Here is a 20,741-nt window from a genome sequence, read left to right on the forward strand (position 1 = left end):
AGCACATGACCATACTCACATAGTTCTGTGCCTATACGGAGGCATGTACATCATGGCCTGACATTTACTTAGGTTTGACAGTAGGTCTGCGGGGGTATTTCTCAGGCTGCTAATTGTCACCGACTTGAGTTTCTTTATATATTGACTCATGGAGTGTTCTAGAACAATTTCTGCCTTTTCTGAATTAGTTTCATCCTCTGTATTAGTGTCATCCCCAAGCCTCTTTTTCCTAGTCAGGCAGGGTCCTTGCCCCAGAAATCATATGTGAACTGACCTGTTAGAGCAACATCACTGGGCTGGTAATTATCATTTATCCGTGCACAGAGTTGCTGTTGACTGCTGACTGAACAGGAGCTGAGAGGACTCCTGGCACTCTGAGCCATATTTTACAGCTAGCTGTTGTATTTACAACAATGCAGCCCGCTAAGGTGACATCTTTCAGCATTCTTCTGCAAAAAGAGACAGAGCATGTGGAATGAAGGGTCAAATGCTGAGTAGAGGTATATGAACTGGCAGGTAATTTCTAGCAAGAGCCATGTGGGAGACAAATGATTCGGAAACTACAGGGTCCAGGAGATGCAAATCTTGAAAAACTGCGGTCATTATGGTCCAATTCATACAGAATTAGAATAATGCCCAGTCTCCTTGCTTACCACAGATATTTTATTTGCTTTTCATGCTCTCACTACATTAGTAAGTCCATAAAAGAGATATTTATCCTCCAAACTGAATCCACAATCCAATCAGATGTATATAGCAAACACATGACTTCATGTGTGCCTTAAAGCCAAACTCCTCACTGAAAACTTTATGAGTGCTGATCTACTCAGAAGTTGAATTCAGCTCTAACAGCAAAGCCAGGTTCAAAGTTCATGTATACCTAGGCATAAGGGATTGTGTGATGCTGGCTGGAATGGGGTGGCCCCTATGCTATGAATAAGCTTGCAATGAAAACATACCCTTTGGTGCTGCTGTCATTGGATTTCACCTTTGACAGCAGAATGTTTCCCTAGAGAATAATAGAAGCGAGTGCTTTCCAAAAGATTTCCAGCATGTCGCTTTTCATATATACTTAATACTTCAAAACCTTACAACAGCACTCCAGAAATTTACAGCACCAAGGAGCCCTATTTAGCAACGCCTTTCCATTAATCTGCTTTTTTTTCTTCAACAGCATAATTACGTTAGAAATAAGGAAAGCAACTGTGTATTCATGGTCCAATTTAATAGGCCCCAATACTTCGCTAAAGCACTGCAGTGGATCAGTTGGAGTTAATTATTATACAAAATTACATTGCAAATAACAACAGTACGTCAAAGTAATGTGTAAGGTCTGCCTTGCAACACAAAAGCAAGAAATTTCAAAGTTAAGTCTAAAATTATGTGTTTGCATTTCCTCCTTAACTCACTACATCACATGTAAAGTATTACAGCCCCAAAGAAACCTTGTGTAAGATTGGCCATTTCTTAGCTAACCCTACTGATAACTGAATTGTCTTGCTTTTAGAGATTTAATTAACTGGTTAATCACCGTGAAAGTAATTGTGGAGTTGGATGCTGCTCAGAGTCAGTGTCATAACCTAGGTAGAGGACGCAGAGCTACTGTTTCTGAAAAACAGTGATTTTTATGTAAACAGGTTTCAAGGTAGAACTATAAGGTGACCTCTCTGCCACCTTTCCCCTCTCTGCCACCTCCTTCTTCAAAAAAAAAAAAAAAAAAAAATCCATGCTCTTTTATTTTGTACTTTCTGATATATGAAGAACAAATAGCTTATGAGATATTTTAAATAAAAAAATTCTAGTCCTGCCTTTCCTGTTTTTCCCTAGTCTCCCTTGTACCTCAAGACTATGGACATGTAGGAAGAAAATAGGCTATTAGCTTTATTCAAAGACCACTGAAGTCAATAGAATGATGCTTAATGCATGTAATGGTTTTTAGATTAAACTCTAGGCTACTGCATCACAAGTACCAAGGAAATAGCATCTGACTCATAGAAAGGAAGGATTTTACTTGATTTACATTTATTGTTTTGCATTTGTTAAGCTACACAAATTATTATCTGAGATTGAGTGTCCAGTTATGGTTTGATGTTTTAAACAGTTCTCTGTAGTACCAGAGGGGCCTCCAGTAGAAAGGGGAACAATCACATTTGATACCCTAATATTTAAAAAGCAATATAAAAAATAAAATAATAATTTAAGAGTAAAAAAATCTTTCAAGATTTCTTTACATAATTTGAAGCAAGAGAAATCACAGTGCTTTTTTTCAGTTGATTTTGCACTCTTGAAACATGATTCTTTAAGGGGTACATATGCAGCTAAGCTGAACAGTAGAAACAAATTATAAATTCAAGATTATAGAATAATTTTTAAATTAAATTAAATATCTGCCTAAACTTTAGTCTTAAGGGATGCCCAGAAGGATTGTGGGGTCTGCTACCTAGTTCCTAAACAATACACATGGAAGGGTGAAAAGAGTGAGATCAAATATATAGATCATTCACTGGTGTGCAGGCCTTGATCAGAATCTTTGTGCCATGCAAAATATGATAAATGCATTTACATTGCCGAAAAGTCTAATAGAGTCCATTTATCCTACTCCACAGTAGAATTTATTTCATTGATCTAAGGTGCTTTACACTGGATGAGGATTAGGTCCAGTATGTTTTGAAAAGCAACACTAAGAACTGTAGGACTATGGACACCAGATAGATGGGTGCCTCTTCCTTGACTTTGTCTGAGTCAGTTACACTGTGAAGTCTGCTTTCAAACTTACTGAAAGTAATGGTTTTATATACAACACAGAGCTTTGTCATCAAAAGTAGGATGCTCTAGCAATATCATGGGTTAGACAAAGTTCCCAAAAATAGACATTCAGTGATAGCAGTGATCTTACCTTCATGTTAGTGCTTGAGTACTTATTATTGAGTGCTTATTATTGAGGACACAAGCTGATACTAAAACAACATTTAACAGATGATAATAAATAGATATCTCTTTCCCTGCAAATCAGGTCTGTGGACTCCTTAGGACTCATGGGCTACTTCTGAAGAGTCTGCAAAAGGTGATTAAGAGTAAATCTATTGTCAGTCGACTTCAATTTGCTATACAAGGACCACTGCAGATCTACTGGAAAATGCTTAAGACTCTTCAAATTTATATAAGGTGAGAATTGCTATTACAAAACCCTTCTGCAATTGCTTTTTCACTTCTTATGCCTTCTGTTGTGCTGAAAGAGCAATGAAATAGTCAGTCAGTTTTATACTGTAATTATCAAGATCTAGCACAATTGCTACAAGGCGTGACTTAGAAAGCCAAACAACTTTTAATTAGGAATGGAAGTTTCATAAAGCATGAGAACACTTCCGTTAACATTGGCTATATTGTTAATATCAGATCTTTTCAAATAAGCCACTGGGTTTCTGAAGGATTTGCTTGTCTCCTGAACACTGCAGATTGGATATTAGGAAAAACTTCTTCAGCAAAAGGGTTGTCAAGCACTGGAACAGGCTGCCCAGGGAAGTGGTTGAGTCACCATCCCTGGAGGTATTTAAAATACATGTAGACGTGGCACTTAGGGACATGGTTTAGTGGTGGACTTGGTGGTGTTAGGCTAAGGGTTGGACCTGATGATCTTAAAGGTCTTTTCCAACCTAAACGATTCTGTGATTCTATGATTATCAGAACCACATTGTGTTGTTATTCACATCAATGTAAGTGTACAACTGTAGTCATCTTTTTACTCTCAGTAATCCCACTGAAATCAATAAAACAAATCATGTTAGGTGAAATTCATCTCTGTGCAGATGGACAATGAATGTCCTTCACAATATGACAAAATATGATTTAAAGACTGTGTATTAGATCTTTTAGTATACAGGGATCAAAATCTCCAGCCTGTGGGTTAGACTGCGATGCAGCAATAGGATACCTCTCTCTTCCTATGATTTTTCTCTGTTGCCTTCTTGGATTCTGGACTGTTCTGTAAATTCCCTATATTGATAGTTTGCTAGCATCCTTGATGTTTTTCTTCCATTTATTGTCTTGTTAGACCTTGAGATGCTGTTGGAATTGGATGGTAGGTTAGGTAGGCCTCTAAGTGAGAGGAAAAAAAAGGTCTTAAAATACCATTCTTACCATGTATGCTATATGCACCTTTCTTCTAAGGAAATGCTTTCTTTTCATGGAAGTTGCATAGGGAAATCTTTTCACATTCAAGGTGACATTTCTTGGGTAGTGACAAAGCAAGGGAGAGACCAACACTCCACAGACAATATATTCCCCATGACTAAGGGAGACACCGCTTAAAGTTCCTTTTCTGTCTAATTCCCTTCCCATATTAACTAATACCTTATTTACATTAATTGAATGAACTCTAAAACAAGAAAATGGGTTGATTCCATACCCTAGTGCTGCAAAGGCTCACTCCAGAAGTAAAACAGGTTCTCTGAAATTAGCAGAGAACTGAATGTCAGTTTCCTGCATAACTCTTAAAACTTTGTAACTACCAGACTGCTGGCTTAGCAGAGGGTAGGAATCTCTGTCTGACGAAGTGGGACAAAACAAATCTGAAATCCTTAAAACTTGAGTGAAAAACTTAAATTCTTTTTGTATAAACATCAATTTCTAAGAATCTATGTGCTGTTTTCCACAGACATTTTAACTAAAAGACACCACTGCAGATTTGAACTGAGATGAGGTGAGTTACGGTAATATACAAACACATACTGGGAGGAAAATAGACTTTTGATTGGCAAAAAATGATCTGAAGTGATTATTCACTACTTAGGGCTAAAAGAGATTGTCTTTAAGAAGAATATATTTCAGTAATTATATACAGAAATTGAATATTCAGTGGTCAGATCTTGCACAGTTGAAGTGGGTATGAACTGGATATAACTCCCAGGATTGCTTGAAAACTGTATTCATAGGTATAAAACAAAAAGAGAGAGAGGATTCACTTTACTAACAGTATATAGGAGATACCATTACTTTTTTATTTGATTTACTGTTTCCTTAAGTAATAAATATAGATGAGCACAGCAAAAGTACAGGTTTAAATAAGAATTGCAGGGCTGTGTTATGCCAGCAGTGCCTAGTGTACAGTTAATCAGAAAGCAGAAGGTAATATAAATTGTTTCTGACATTATGGGACTATAATAACAGTACACTTCCACCAGCCCCATAGCTCTTAGAAGAATTAGAAGTGTGTCCTGAAGATATCACAAACCCAAGAAAAATGAAGACATTTGTACATGCTGACTGTTTCCACATTCGTGTCTTAGTTGTGCAATTGTAATATATAGGTTATTACTGTAACAGTCCATGTTCAGTTCTGCTAAAAGTTGCTGCATGAATTTGCTTCTGCTACCTAAAGTTGAATTAGACGCCAGTAATAGAGTAATGACTTTTATTTATCAACAAGTTTCTTCTTTGACCCTGTTCCTATACAAATCTTGATCATCCTTCCATGTACTGGAACATATTCCTATGTGCCAGTCCATATTATTCTGCCAGGATGTACTGGATAAAATCCTAGCTCCAATGATGGGGTAATAAACCTACCATACATTTCTGTGGTTCCAGGATTTCACCTGTTAACTGTTCTTAGAAAAAATGAACAACAACAAATCAATGATTCAGGTAGTCTCCTATCCTGTTTCTAATGTTGCCCAGTACAAAAACTTTCAGAGAATGTTAGACAGACTGTAAACTCTCATCATGCATATGAAGAATAGGTCTTTCTTGAAGCATCCAGGAGCTACTTTTTGCCATTAATTCTGAATATTAATCCCAACAGCTTTTCACTAGTTAATCTAATGCATTTGGTCTGCTAATTCACATAAAATTTGAAACTTTTAAAAACAATTATTTTTGCCAAGAATACTGTGTAGAAGACAGCTTTATAGATTAGCTATAAACTGCGTAGCAGAATATTTCTGTTAAACTGTCTCTTGTCTGCTGCCTTTTAATTTCATTTTATGTCTCTGTTATTGTGTGGTAATGAAAGGTAAACAGGAGAGCTTCAATAGTTTGTTCTATACCCACTCATAATATAATCAAATCTTAACTAGATGTCCTTTTGACCTGTTTTCCAAAATGTATGAAGCTGTAATGTCTGTATTCATTTTCCCTCTTTTGACACTGTAGTTTCCCCTTCACTCCTTCTATCTGTAGTTTCATCTTCTCCCTGAATCCCTTTTCATCTTTGCTTCTGTCTCTCCCCACTATCACTCTATCTGTTAACTGTCTATTGTAGAATTAATCAGTTTAGCTAATCAAAATGCTGACATTAACACGAAGTTCAGTTAATTGTGTCTCCTTTGTTTTTATGAAGAAATAACCAGTTTACAACCAAAAAAAAAGGCTAAGACACAATCAGTAATACATTTACTGGCAAGTATAACCTGATTTGGTTGGTATTGGGGTAAGCACCATGATTTCTAGAAACTCGCTGCCTGAGCTTCTCTCTGGCAATTAGAAATAGGAATGACAAAAGTGATAAAGTCAGCTTAGTGCAGTTAGGGTGAAGCTTGAGCCACAGAATCCTGGTGTAGATTTTGCCATGACTTTATGCTAACACTATGGGTTTAGCCTAGTAAGATCAGAAAGCTCGGTGAGAACGCTGTGTCCCAAATTCCATAGCATTTTTCTAATCCACTATTAGACATTACAATGAGAACACATTAGCTAATAATAAATCGTTACCTTCTCCTGCTCAGGTAGATAGTACTCAGAATTCCCTAGTGTCTCAGAACACTGTAAATCATCTAAACATGAAGCTCTGACTACCCTGCAAAATCTTGGTTGTATTTAGTTAGGGAAGGTTTGGGAGAGCATCTGGTATGACCTTGGTTACTATGGAACTCATTAACTTGAGTCCCATTAACTAAGCATCCCTAGCAAAGTATATAAACTATTTGCATGGCATTAATATCCACATAAAGCCAACTAATCTCCTACTATTTTGTCCTATGACACACTGGGTTCGCTGTAAGAAAGATAAACTGGGATGGGGTCTCTTTGGGTTTCTCCAAAATCTGAATGGGACGGCTGCTGTACTATTTGTATCTGCAAATAGTACCATGAGACTAACTACCTAAGCAAAAAGCAAAGTGCCTATTGAAAATAATAATAATAATAATAATAATAATAATAATAATAATAACAACAACAACAACAACAACAACATGTATACTAGGGGCTTCAGGAGGAAAAAAGTGGATGATAATGAAAATTTATTTGTCTCTTAGCACAGATATATTTTGGATTATAACAAGACTCTCCATTTTGAGATGAGGCTGTGAAGCACCATTTTATTTGAGATGAGGTACCCACCCTACCAGCTGTGTATGAAAATGAGATTCTGACACATGCCACCTTCATTCACGGCTATTTTATCTCTTCTCTTGTTCTAACATCTATAATGTTAAGCATAATTTCTTTCATAACTTTTTCAGTACATCATCAGCTGTCAGTGTGGCAGTGGCAGTCAGCCTGGAATACACAGCTGCAGAGATGGGGAGAAGAACTTTGTGAGAGCAAGTGAACAGAAAGAAAGTAGGGCCACTAGGAAAGGACACAAAAAAGAAGACAGCAGGACTTTGTGGAGAATGTGTTAGAAATGGGCTGGAGGTGGGTAGAATGGGGAAAGATAAGTAGTTTGCAACCAGAAATTATTTGCCTATAGGAACATGCTTTTCGCAACTATCCTGAATGTCTAAACTTCACATACCTGTCTGTAGCTTTCAGATCTGCTACGCTTACTAAAGGACATTTGAGAGAAGAGTGCTCTACAGTGAAGCCAGGCTGTTGCTCATGATCTTAATTCTGGGTCTGAAACTTCCTGCCTAGGTGAGCTGGGCCAGTTGCTTTCCCTGATTTTTAAGTTTTCACATCTGTAAGAGACGAAGAATACAATCATGCTTCATGGGGATATTTACAGACATTCATAGGTAATATTTGTAGAGTGCTTTGAGCTTGAGGAGTGCTATAAAGATGGACTTTATACCCCACCTATCCATACAGATAACCATTTCTTTAAACAGAGAGATACAGTGACGACTGCCATCTCAATCTAAACAGGGAACATTACCAGCCACCCCACAGCCTGATCCCTGCCCCTGCCTGAACTGGGATAGACTCCATCTTCTGGGCATGGTTCTCATAAAGGAACATACAACATGTAGCAACCAATGCATGCACCTAGGAGTAAGTAGGAGTTGCATATATGCTGCTAAAGGTGTACGTTATGCTCCTGTGTCGTGAATGTTCTTCACCTGTGCCTTTGGCTTCCTTCAGGAGTAGTGGTTGAATCTCTGATGTTATTCATTGCATGCAGTAATCTGCCACCGTCTTACATCTCGAGTACTTACATGAAGCTACAGCCAGTGGCACTGGATGATTATTTTGCAAATGCAAAGCCAACTGTTTTTGATATTATCCCTAACTCAACTGAACAAAGACCCAAAGAACACCAGAGTCTGAGATTAAGAAAAGAAAGGCAGAGGAAAACCAAGGGAAAGTGACCTGCTGAAATCAGAGGAAAAGGAAACATTAAGTGAAGAACAATCTTCCCTGGGCCTATGAGATGGACTAGGTGACCTAATACCTCTCTTCTGTCTCCATTTTGTACAGTTTTGTGAGCCTCAAAGCAGCAAAAAGAGAAAAGAGCTGCAGGATCCATATAGCGAGGTGTCAAGGAGACGGGTGCAAGATCAACCCCTCAGGGAGCCAAGCTTCAAGCAGAAGCACAATAGCTCCCTATGGATGTGCAGGCCAGGGGCGTATCGAGATCGGTGCTCAGCCAAGAGGTGGGTAGCAGAGAGCTACACAGGATGTCCAACACCCACCGGCCTGCTCCCCTGCGGCTATCGGGTAGGCCATGCTTTGTGCTCTGTGCTGGCACAACACAGCGTCTGACAGAGATGTTCCCTGTCTGGCTTCTTCTAGCATACGGGATGAAACAGGGAGACTTTGTTGGATTTCCTTCCTTTAGTGGAGGTTGGGAAGGACCTAATATTCCCTTGTGTGGGATAAACTCGTCCTTGTCTTTCTTCACTTCATGGCACTGTGGGCGGATGAATGCGGGAGCCCCCCCCCCCCCCAGCCGTTAGCACTGGAGGAGGGATGAGGAAAACTCGGGCCAGGGCAGGCGGCCCCTCTGGGAAAGTGCATCGCCCCTTCGCGCTCCTCGCTGGCTGCCCTGTGGCCTTTTCCAGCCCTCCCTCCGGCCCCCCCCCACGCTCCCGCCTCCCCGCCAGCCCTCTCCCCTCAGGCGGCGCCGCGGGCGCCGCGCGGGCCCTCGCCCCCGGCCGCCCCCGCACCTCGGGCGCCGTCCTCCGCCCGCCGAGGGGCAGGCCCGGCGGCACCCGGCTGCCCCCGCCCTCATGGGGCCTCTCGCCCCCGGCCCTGAGGCGCCTCTGCCGCCTTTCGGCCCCGGGCCCTGAGGCGCCTGCACCGCCCGCCTCCCCCGGCCCTGCCCCGCCGCCGGGCGCGGGCAGCACCCCGGCCGCATCCCCCTCGCGCCCCCCGCCCTCCTCTGCCGGCCCCGGCTCGGCTCCCCGCCCCTCCCCCGCCCGCAGCCCGGCGCACGCACCGCACTCACACACGCACTCACACACACGCCGAGGCGATGCAGCTTTAAAGGGGCCAGCTGCAGCCCGGGGGCCGGCCCACGTGAGGCCGGTGAGCTCCCTCCGACCGCAGCCCCGAGCGCTGCCGCCGCGGCCGGGAGACGCCAGCGCCGAGGCTGGGCGGGCGGGCCGAGCCGAGCGGCGGGCGGCTGCCATCCCGCCTCACGCCAAGTTTGATCGATAACCCCCTCCCGGCCCGGGCGGAGCAGCCTCGCCGGCTCCGCTACCCACCATCTTTGGGGGAAGTCCCTGCGCTGGGGGGGGGCTGCTGGAGACGGGGGGAGAAAGGCAACCTCGCAGCCAATGAGCCCTCCCAGGCTGGGGTGAAGACAAGAGGAGAGGGATTTGGGGAAGGGAAAAAAAAAAAAAAAAAGAAGGGAAGAAAGGAGGGGGACCATCCTCCCCACTACCTCCGCCAGCATCGCCACCACCATTGACACTACTCCGAGTCTCCAGTTGCGCCCATGCCTGTGCCGCCAGTTTCGTTTTAGGGGCTGAACCGCAGGGGCTGAAGAAAATGGGGCAGAGCGCGCCCCGGACCCTCCTGCTGCTGCTGGCGGGGCTGCTGGGGGAGGCTCTGGCAGGGTTCCCCAACACCATCAGTATAGGTAAGCGCCCGCCGCGGCACCGCGACCCGCTCCTTCCCCCCGCCAGCCGAGGGGAAGTTGTGTGGAGGGGGAGCGGGGGGCGGCGGGGGGCGAGCCCGGGCGCCGCCGGGTAGGGGCGCGGGCGGCCGCGGCAGCTCTCGGGGCCAGCCCCGCTCCGGCTCCTGCCCGTTGTTGCGAGCGAGAGGCAGAAAGGGTGCCTGGGCTGCGCTGGCGGGCGGCTGTGAGCGGTGCCGGGCTGCTGCGCTGTCCATTCACCTCAGGAGCGGCAGGAGCATTTGGTCCGTGCTCATGCGGAATCGTGCCCTGAAGCAGCGCATCCCGTGTAGCAAATAATGTGAGAGAGTAACGGCGTGAATCTGTAACGAGGTGCCCTAAACCTGGGGCCGGGTGAGCCCTAAGGCTGAGGGCATGCGAGCGAAACTTGGGTTTTTTCCCTGGGAGCAGCGCTCAGCTGTGCGTGTTCTCCACCAGACCGTTAAAACCGCACGTTTGCCATGCCGCACGCCACCCGTGTCCCTAGCAAATAACTCCACAGAGACGTTATTGGGGTACTCCGGAGATAATTTAGGAGCCACGGTTCCCCAAGTTAGACTTTTAAATCTGTGTGTGGGCATCCGTGTATAAGTGGCCTGGTTTTCAAGGTGCAGCTGCAGCTCCCAGTGACTCCCGATTGCTCAGGGGGCACCTGGGTGTGATGTGTGGCTTTAAAAGCCTAACTTTGGGCTTGGAGTATATATTTCATGTACGTGCTCTGTCAGAATTATGTGCTCAGCCTCAGCCTGCTCCTGCTCATTCTTTCCTGAGATGTGCAGTATGCAAATGTAACTTATTGCCACTGTTTCTCCTCGACATTCATTCTGAAATACCTTTTCCCTGTTTTCTTTTTTTTTTTCCATCCTAGGTGGACTTTTCATGAGGAACACTGTTCAGGAGCACAGTGCATTTCGATTTGCTGTGCAGTTATACAACACAAACCAAAATACCACAGAAAAGCCCTTCCATTTGAACTATCATGTAGATCACTTGGACTCTTCCAACAGTTTTTCAGTGACAAATGCTTGTAAGTAAATACTTGCTTTTTTTAAAAAAAATTTGTTATCTATCCTTACATTCAATTTCTCTCTGGCAGCCTAGAGTTCTTGTTCATACAATATAGTGCAACAAATGTGTGTACTGACATGAGGTTTAGTGGATTTGCAGCATTATATGGTTGAATAATACCTCAGGGAAAGTTGTCTCACCACTTCTTTTCACCCCTTTAGTTTTGTTTTCCAGAAAAACAACCATGTTATTTATATAGCAGCGCTGTGTAGCTGTGATCAGTGAATTGCCGCTGAAGTAACATCCCTTTTCTGTTGAGGCTACAACCTAGCCGTGTGAAACAGCATAATTTGCAAATAATACCATGTAGGGATAAAAGAGAAACAGCTGTTTACAAGTGACCTTGAGGGGACAAAGCTAGAGGGGCTTACTTGCCTCCTCTGCCCTGAAATACTGGGTTGTTTTCTTACAGTGAAAGTCCTGTTAAAAGCTGAAGAGACTGTAAACTGACAAATACTGTTAGAGCTGAGGGGAGAGAAAATGGAATCAGAACGCTTAGCGTTATGAGAAATAGCTCTGCACAAGCAGTGCATATGTATAATTTGAGCCTTTATTAATAGAAGAAGCAAAATAGAACTTTGAGTAGTGTTAATGTGGTGTTAAAATGCGAAATCTCTTTCTGAAAGACTGGTGTGTGTTCTGCATTTAAAAAAGCATTCCTTTACCAATAGTAGTTCCTGAATATTTGTTTTACTAATGTGTTCAAATTCAGTTTTATACAGTTTTTATTGTAAACCTTTGAAAATGAATGGAGTCTTCTTGCGAGGTAGTTGCATGCACTTTGCAGTATACAGAAATATGTCTGTACATGATCTAAAGGACCTCTGAATGCAATGTACTCACTTTGTGTTATGAACAAGATTCCTGTTCATATGCTCGCAGTATAAAATGTTCAAAGAGGAAGCATTGTACTAAAACAATGAAGTATTGGAGTACAGGAAACTAGTATCTCTTGCTTTAAAAGAATTTCATGTTTCGAATATCTTATTTAATTTTTTGTTTGTTGGGGATAGGATAGTTCTTATATTCCTCTCCCACGCCGTATAATCAGAAGGCTGGACAAGTAGATATTTTATTCTTCTAGGATTTCAGGTATTTTCTGAGAAAGCTGATGGTTAGAAAATATACAGTAAAGAAATATTTGGACAAATTTTGGATTGATATTCTAACATATCCCCCATGTGACTGCTTCTTGCTAGTGCAGCATCACACTTTTTAAAGGGCTTTGAATTAGGACCTTTAAAACATTTTCAGGGGAGTTATTATATAATATCCGATAAAAATATTTGGTAAAGTGGAAAAAATGGTAAATAAAAGCATGTCTGTACTTTGCATCTTATTTTACTAATCCTATCTAGCCTCAACAGCTCTTACAACAAACATCAGACTATTAATCCTTAATCAGTGTAATCCCTTCAAGAGGCTGTATCTCAAACATAGTTTCCTAAATATCAATTATATGGATTTAAACTAAATACATTAAAGTGCTTGGGTGATTAATTATTAATTGTTTTTTAAAAGTTCTACCAGCACTTCTTTACAGATCCCACCAAGACAAGTGAACCACACGCTCATTCAGAGGCACTCACTGTATTATTTAGTCAGCGTGCTTCTCGTATTCTGACATCTAATGATTTTTGTCATTACTTAGTGAAAGCTGTGGCGATTTTAGTAAGATGAGATGGTTTTCTGTAGTATAGGGCTGCATGTTCCAACACACATATTACCAGTGTAGTAAAATTGGAAAAACTTAAATCTCTGGAGAAACCGTAGACCAGAGAATACCAACCTACAGTAACCTATTTAAAAATAGAAGATGTGAAAAAAGAAACAAAAGAAAGAAAATGGAAAGGTGACCTTGTCCATAGCTATGTCAACCATCTGGTAATACTGTTGGTAGGAAAAGAATACGGTGAGTCCAAGCCACCAGTCATAATAGGTCTCAGTAGCTCAAAAAAAAAAAAATAGAAGAACAGTTGCTCTTTTTGGATCTGGAAGCAATTATCTTTGAAAGTCAGAATGCTCATACATATCGGTGCATTAGGATGGACTGATAGCTCCTCACGCTACCTGGCTAACATGTAAAACATTCTGGCCGAAGTACCCTTAATCACATCCTCACTTCCCAATGGAGTGGCAGATACTTTCAGGGTGCTGCCGTATCCATGAAGGAGTTCTTTCCTCAACATTTTTACTTCTCTTGGAGATAAGCATAAATTGTCTCCAGTGCTGTCACACAGCCGTTTGATCAATATTTGCAATTGGCAGGGATCCATAGGAGAGAAACCTGCAGTGACTCTGACTGCCTTCACTGGAGAGGGAGGCTCTGACTGACTTTGTGGTGGGATAGGTGAAGGAACTGAAGGGAAATCAGAGAAAGTAGCATGTGTAGCTTGAGCCTAGTGCCTCTACTAGTCAGTATCCATAAAATAATACTTTTCATTCTCCTTTGCTTTGATTTATATGATAGTGGCTGTAGTAAGTGTTCATGTGTGCAGGAATTGAGGGGGGCTCTGCTCAGGAAAGACTTATGTTCTTAGTGTACAGCTGCACATCCCGCTTGGTGCAATCTGGTGCATTCCAGAGGCAGGAGAAACAAATCTCTTCTGAAGTATCCTCATGAGCCAGAGATAAAAAGCCCACCTCTGGTAGGGGTGATTTGGCAATATCCCAACATGGGAACAAACTTGTTTAGAAGCAAAAGAAAATGCCTGCCCTAAGCCCCTCCCTCTCATTCCTTTTTCAATTAAATGATGCATAATCTGATTGATGTACATGTATTCCCTGCTTCAGTGCTAGCACTGAGCCCCTCTCTGTATATTTAATTTACATGCATGCATACAGTATTCATCCGCTCTGTATTTATCTGCCCACCTATTTATTCAGCTGTATGATATCTTAACAGAGAGCAAATGCACACACAGATGAAAAGTCCAGTGTATTTAAGGGTGAATTGAAGTTTATCAGTTGGCTCTGGGGGGATTTATTACGTCTTTTAAAATATGCAGCTTTTTGCCGTCAGAAAAAACAGAAAGGAAGAAAGTTAACTTGACCTGTGAATTAATGAAATCAAGTAAAACGTGGATGTTATATTTTCTTCAAAAATGCTCATGTAGGGAGCGAGCTGGCTTTTTCAGAATAATATGAATATAACAACTCAAATGTATAAATTCATCACTGAAGCAACTTTCATGCTTTTCTTATAACCTCTGATGAAGGATGTTAGTATTAATGTTGAATTATGCGTACAGTTCTGTGGATCATATTCCCTAGAAATAACCCGCGTATGTCTTTCTGCTCTGCACTTGTAGTGCACTATACTAACACTGCTCTAGCCTCTGCAGTGTCAGCTCATTAGCACACAGATCTCATATTCCCTCTCTGCACTGTCATTGCAAAAAATTGCTGTTGTACACCTTTACAGCCAACAAATGTGCACTTGCGTTATATACAATTTTCAAGAAATATTTAGAAAAGTAAACTCAACCTTATACGTAGTCCCCATGGAATTTCTCAAAAGAAAGCATTAGTTTTCATTAAAATCTGTTGATCATGTAATGATAGAGGTGGGATGTGTATGGGTGAAAAGGGGCTGTGATTGCTGAATCTAATTAATCTACAGGCAGGTTTCCTCTCTCAGCTAAACCTAACCCATCAGCTGCAAATTCTTGTCCCGTTAATTTTTCTGAGTCATTTCTCATATATCTTCTGAACCCAGAAGGCTTTTTATATTTTACCAAATGTTGATGTGTAGTGTTTTTTCCACAGGCACTTGTTCTTTAAAGAGGCCAAAAAAAGAGGGAAGATACAATGACATGCTTACCTTAAGTTGCTAAAATCCTGTAAGTGATTGTATGGACACTTTCTTGAGGGGGTCTGATTTCAGACTTTTTTAGAAAATTTTTCTTTAGCATCCCTGCAGTCCTTGTGTTTAGTCTTTAAAATTCAACTTGGAAGATTTTGATGGAAAAAGTGCCTGTTTGTTGTTGTGAGAACATTGCAGAAAATGATACCACAGGTTAGCAGCAGACAATTTTTCAAGTTTAACTGTATTACTCCCTTTCCCAAAGCACAGGTGCATATATATATATATATATATGCTCACATGCATACTCACTCGCACATGTGCACACACACACACTTTATCCTTAGGTGCTGCTCAGCATTTCTTTTTGCCAGTGGGCAGATAATTTGCTTCCCTTGCATCTGTGTACTCTTTGGCCAGCTGGCAAAGGACACTGATGCTGAAAGTGGTCAGTTCCCTTCTGCCAAAAGCATAAGCATGTCTTGCTGGAAGTGGTGCCAAGTTTGGGCCATGTACTGGTGTTTTTGCATGAGTAGAGACCACCGCGTAGGTGCCTCACTCTCCCGATAAGGAATGCACTGTGGTTTCTCCCAGCATTCTGTAGTAAAACACCTGGAAATGTGCTTTCTGCACAACTCTGTTCATTACAGATCCCTGAAAATGCCTTTTATGCTGTGGAACTTGTTCAAGTATTGCATGTTACTGCTGTGTGACAAAGAAAATCAGCTGGATTTAGTTTAGGGGTCAAAGCTTTTGCAATATTGGGATAGGCCAAAAGGTGAAGGATATGTTCCAACTAAAGTTTCTTTCCACTTTGTGGCAGAGCAGATGATTTGTCATTAAGCTGAATGTGATCTCAGTGTTAGTGGAAGGAACCATACTGCTTTCAAGTATGTTTTATTATTTCTTAAATTAATTTTAAAATAAGCTGACTCTCCTTTCTCTCCTCCTCTGCTACATACGGACCATTTACATACTGTTTAGATGTTAGGGTTCCATTTAACTCACGCTGTAGAGATGGAAAAAAAATCTCATATGAATGGACACTTTTTTGAGAAGCACAATGAAGACCGCCATTTACTTGTTCAGTTTCGGAAGGATTTTGTGCAGATGCAGAGATGAAATTGTTCACTTCTCCTATATAGCACTGGGCCTGGAGGACCCATGAGACTATTGGCATGGGTTGGAGAGCTACTGACTAACTACACATTCCAATAAAATGTGAAACAGCTGTAGTTTATCTCTAGGAGGAAACGGAGGTGCCATGATGGGAAGCAAGCATGTGACAGGAGCTTTTAGCAACAACAAAAAACTACAGTTTTGTTGAAGGCTGACTCGGGAGCTTGTCCAAGAGCCACAGAAAACAGTGGGTTTCTTTCCTCTGGGTTCGCTGTGTTCAGTGTCTGCGAGGTGGGAGGCCGTCCTACTGCACGTGTAGGACTGTTATGCAAGAAGGTGTGAAATGAGGGAGCTGATGTATCTTTAATGATTCTTTATTGTCAGAATCCAGCGATTTAACATTTTTCCATTTAAAGTACATATTTTGTCATTACCAATTTTGGAATGCTAACTTTGATTTAGTTAGGCATCCTTAAAGTGTTTCAGAATATGTTATTTTTAAAGCAGCAACAGTTTGGTTTCATAGTTCAGTTTCAAACCAAGCCAAGCCATATAATTGAAAACTCATGTTCATTTATTGTGAGAAAGATGTTTATGTTGAGTTCGTATTTGGCATTTAAGTTACAGCCTAAGATCAGTACTTTCTATGGTGCTGTAAAGTATACATCACTGGAAGGCCATGGCCCCCTTTCTGAGGGAGCTCGTAAGGCAGCTTAAAAACTCTATTGCTGTGAGGTTTGCTATACATGGGCTTGTACCTCCATTGGAACAACGTGGCAATCTAAAAATAGAAATATAAAAATGATTGATTTAGATTAAACCAGTTTCTGTGAAACTGTGTGCTGACCACTGCAGTGAAGCAATTTCCAGATTTTATCAATGGGGATTCTTTTTCTTCTAAATGTGCATGTGTTGGGTTTCCCATCAGAAGCAGAGGCGTGCTTCCCTCCATTATATCACTTGCTTTATATTATTATTGATCTTCAGAATATCAGATGCCCTAGAAACCTCAAACTTCAAATCATCTTGGAGTTTTTTGTGTGCAGTCATCTGACGAAGACTCCAAAGTAGACACTCATGTTTGGCTGTTTGTAGTCATTGCGGTGTGGACACTAATAACTATCTCACAGCTTCACAGTACGTGCTCTGGCCTGACTCTGTTGGGGAGTTTGGAGGTATTTCTATAGCACCAGAAATGCAGAGTTAATTTATCGGCGCGTAGCTATGTGAAACATTCAAAGGCAGTGCGTGCCTTTTTAGTTGATCTCACCAAGATGTAATTATTCGGGGTAAAACTATCATATATACACAGAGCAAGAGAGAAACTGGTGATAAGGTTTCTGTGTAAAGAGGTAGAGTGGATGTAGGAAGCAGTTATGTCAATGAATCCACCTAGCAGTCATTCCTGCGTATTCTTGTGGTGTCTGAGGCACTGGGTCTATTTTCTCATCTTAGCCGCTTCTAAAATAGCGAGTGGCAACGTGCAGCCCTCACACATACCCAGCACAGGAGGCACAGAAGCCCTTATGCATGAGGATCAACCTGCAGGGACAGTGTGCTGCAAATAACTTGCCCAGGCACTTGTAAAAAGGGTGAATTGCTCTCCTAGAACTGGATAATAACCCAGGTGAGCACTCTTCTGCTGCAATGGAGCGACCTGTCTGGTCACTTGTATGTAATTATTTTACTAAGCTATTTGCACATTTCGGATAGGCTGAAAGTTTTTTGGTTTTTGGTTTGTTTTTTTTCAAACACAATTTACATGTTCACTTTCAGACCACTTTCAAGTTATGTGATTGCATTTGGATGCTTGGTCCTGCCCTTGTGTTGGGCTTGTATTTGTTGGAGTTTATTCAAATGTGATGTTTGAAATTCTGATCAAGAATTTTTTAAAAAGTGCAGGGCTGCGCAGTGACTTCACTGTCTTGAGTCCTATTTAATACAAGAACTGTCTTTAAAATGATATGCCGATATCTGGGAAATGTATATCCATTCTCTGATGGTATATAGTCCATGCATTCTTACTTCATTCCACGTATACTTCATTATTTTCACACCTCTTTCTCCTGCACTGATGTGTGTAATGGTGCTTGCTGATTTCATCATCAGTAGTTTTTGTCATATGCAAACATCAAACATTTGGGCCCAGCCCATGTGGTAAAGGGACAGAACCTGGGAAATTGTGGAGCGTTCTGATGGCTCTTAGTGTGATTTGGAGTAAATCAATTGGTACTTTTGGTAGCACAGTTCTTCTATCTCTTGTATGAGGGTAATACAATTTACCTCTATCAGACAGGTATTGCAGGGCTGTTTGCAGTGAAAAACTTGGAAAACTTCGGCTAACAGTGTGTTTTTCATTTTATTGATCACTTCTTCCACTTCACTTCCTAAAAAAAAAAAACCAAACCAAAAAAACCCCCAAAAAACCAAAAAAAAACCCAAAAGCAAAAAGCAAAAAAACCCATCAAAAACCAGCCTACTCTTCATGCTTCTGAAAAATAAATTGAAATTAGCACTTACTAATTTGCTGTCCTTGCCAGAAGACGACGTACGTTCCCGCTGATGGACCTGGGAGAACATGTGTCGCAGCTGTACCGCAAGCCAATCTATCACTTGACAAGGGAGAAATTTTCAGCTCTTCACCTGAAATAAGCAAAGCTGTTGGAAAGAAAGGAAGTTCAATATTGTAAAGTTCTTTGTCTCCTACACGCCCCGGATCTTTATTATAAGTGTGGTCCACACTTCTGCAGCACAGCATGTGCCCAATTCTTGCCTACCTGACCCACACTCAGGCTGCTTATTTGAGTGGTGGGAGAAAGAACCGTCTTTACTAGAAGCGGTGTTGCCTGTTGATTTCTCCCAGGGAGGTCTGTGGAACGTGCTGTAATCAGTATCTCACAGCTGCCAGCTTTTCCAAGAGATGTGCGGCAGTGCATTTCAGGGATTGGTGCCTTCCATGATTTCTTTGTCTGATTTCCATTTCCGAGATCTTAGTCTGAGATAGGTGCTGCAACCCACTTAGTGAACATGGATCAGGTCTTGTGAATCACAGGGTTGCTGCATCATGACGCACATCTTGATTGGTCTTTGTACCCTGCTGTCTATGCTAAATTCCTTAAAACTTTTTGGTGATTGTCATTGTTTGTGGTTTTCTTCTGAGGGGGAGGTGCAGGGGGAGAGATGGCTTGGGGAGAAATGGTAATTGATCATTTTTTTTAGGTGATTAACTTTCCATAGCCTCTCTACAGCAGAATATGGTAAGACATTGGTTTTTACTGATTACAGGGGTTTTGTTGTCTTAGGCTTTATCACTTGTGTCACCAAGTTTGGATTCTAATGAAGTCTGATGGTCAGAAAACTCAAGTTCATGTGCATTCTTTTTTCCCACCAGTTAGATGAGAGCTAATTAGTGTCCATTGATTTGCCAAGGACTGACCCAGGGTCTAACCCTGCATTGAATCGAAACTGTTAGAGGGATCTAAATTGTCTAGCAAGTTTAATGTACTCGACCATCTTTCTCCAAAGTGTGCAGCAGTCAGGTAGCATCTCCAGAGTGGCTTCGCTACCATCGTGGAGTATGTCAAAAGGAGTTGGACCTAAGGAAATGCTGAATGACTGAGCAGTCAGCATAATATCTGCTATCCTACTTTGAATTTCCTTTTCAAAACATTGCTTTTTGTGCCTATTTACTTATGACTTCTTGATGAATATAAAGTAATACTAAAGAGGAAAAAATGTACATGGTCGTCCTATGCCAGCTAATCCTATTTCTTTCCTATTTTAGCCATGTCAGCAGAGTGATTCTCATGACTAACGGTAGTTTTCATGTATTTATATTGAATGCCTCAGCTAGCTCACACTGAGTTCCTCCATGGAGTTCCTCCATGGAACCATTATCTCAGTGCTGTTCTGTGCATCCGAGAAATGGATTGTATGTCCCAGAACATTATGTTGCGTGACTTCAAAAAACACATATGATTGGGAATGATGGGAGCTGTGTGACTTGCTAATCTTTCATTTCAGATGTAGTTCCAGAAAAGTTTTAAAGATTAGATTCGGATCAACCAGAAGATTAGAGAATTAAAAATAAAAGCTTTTTAAATAGTTTCAGACTTCAAAAAATTGACTCTGTTTCAGGTGAAGCCAAATGTTTTGTTTTGGAAATGATGATTTCTGGGTTTTGTACTTTTTTTTTTTTTTGACTGAAACAATTTGGTGAAGCCTGTCCAAGTTAGCAAGATGTTTCTGCAGACATGAATCTGCCTTTTTCAATGTAAAAGCACCTGTTCTGTCCAATTTTTATAATGACATATGGATGATGAATGTGAAAAAAAAAAATTGTGTTTTGGAAGAAGCTGTCTGCATTTTTCAGGGTATGTAGTTCAAGCTGCTTGTGATGGATTTTATGGATAGACAATTTTTGTCAGTTAAAGTATGTATAGCATGTCTTCCCACACCATCTACAGGCAACTT

The 20,741-nt window shown here is 41.5% G+C and overlaps 1 protein-coding gene across 6 annotated transcripts in view; it reads left to right on the forward strand.

The window, feature by feature from the left end:
* Positions 1-9,322: 9,322 nt before the first annotated feature.
* Positions 9,323-20,741, forward strand: part of GRIA3 (glutamate ionotropic receptor AMPA type subunit 3) — a 155,593-nt gene continuing 144,174 nt past the window's right edge. For 5 of the 6 annotated variants that reach the window (XR_012777304.1, XM_075513185.1, XM_075513186.1 and 2 more), the window contains exons 1-2: positions 9,323-10,243; positions 11,145-11,303. Coding sequence is in view for 5 of the 6 variants with exons in the window: in XM_075513185.1 (XP_075369300.1) it covers positions 10,153-10,243; positions 11,145-11,303 (250 nt within the window). In the remaining variant the exon portion in view is untranslated. The remainder of the gene's footprint in view (positions 10,244-11,144; positions 11,304-20,741) is intronic. The other variant, XM_075513189.1, reaches the window with a different exon arrangement.

The sequence above is a fragment of the Mycteria americana genome, chromosome 10 (assembly GCF_035582795.1).
Source record: "Mycteria americana isolate JAX WOST 10 ecotype Jacksonville Zoo and Gardens chromosome 10, USCA_MyAme_1.0, whole genome shotgun sequence".
In the NCBI taxonomy this organism is placed as follows: domain Eukaryota; kingdom Metazoa; phylum Chordata; class Aves; order Ciconiiformes; family Ciconiidae; genus Mycteria; species Mycteria americana.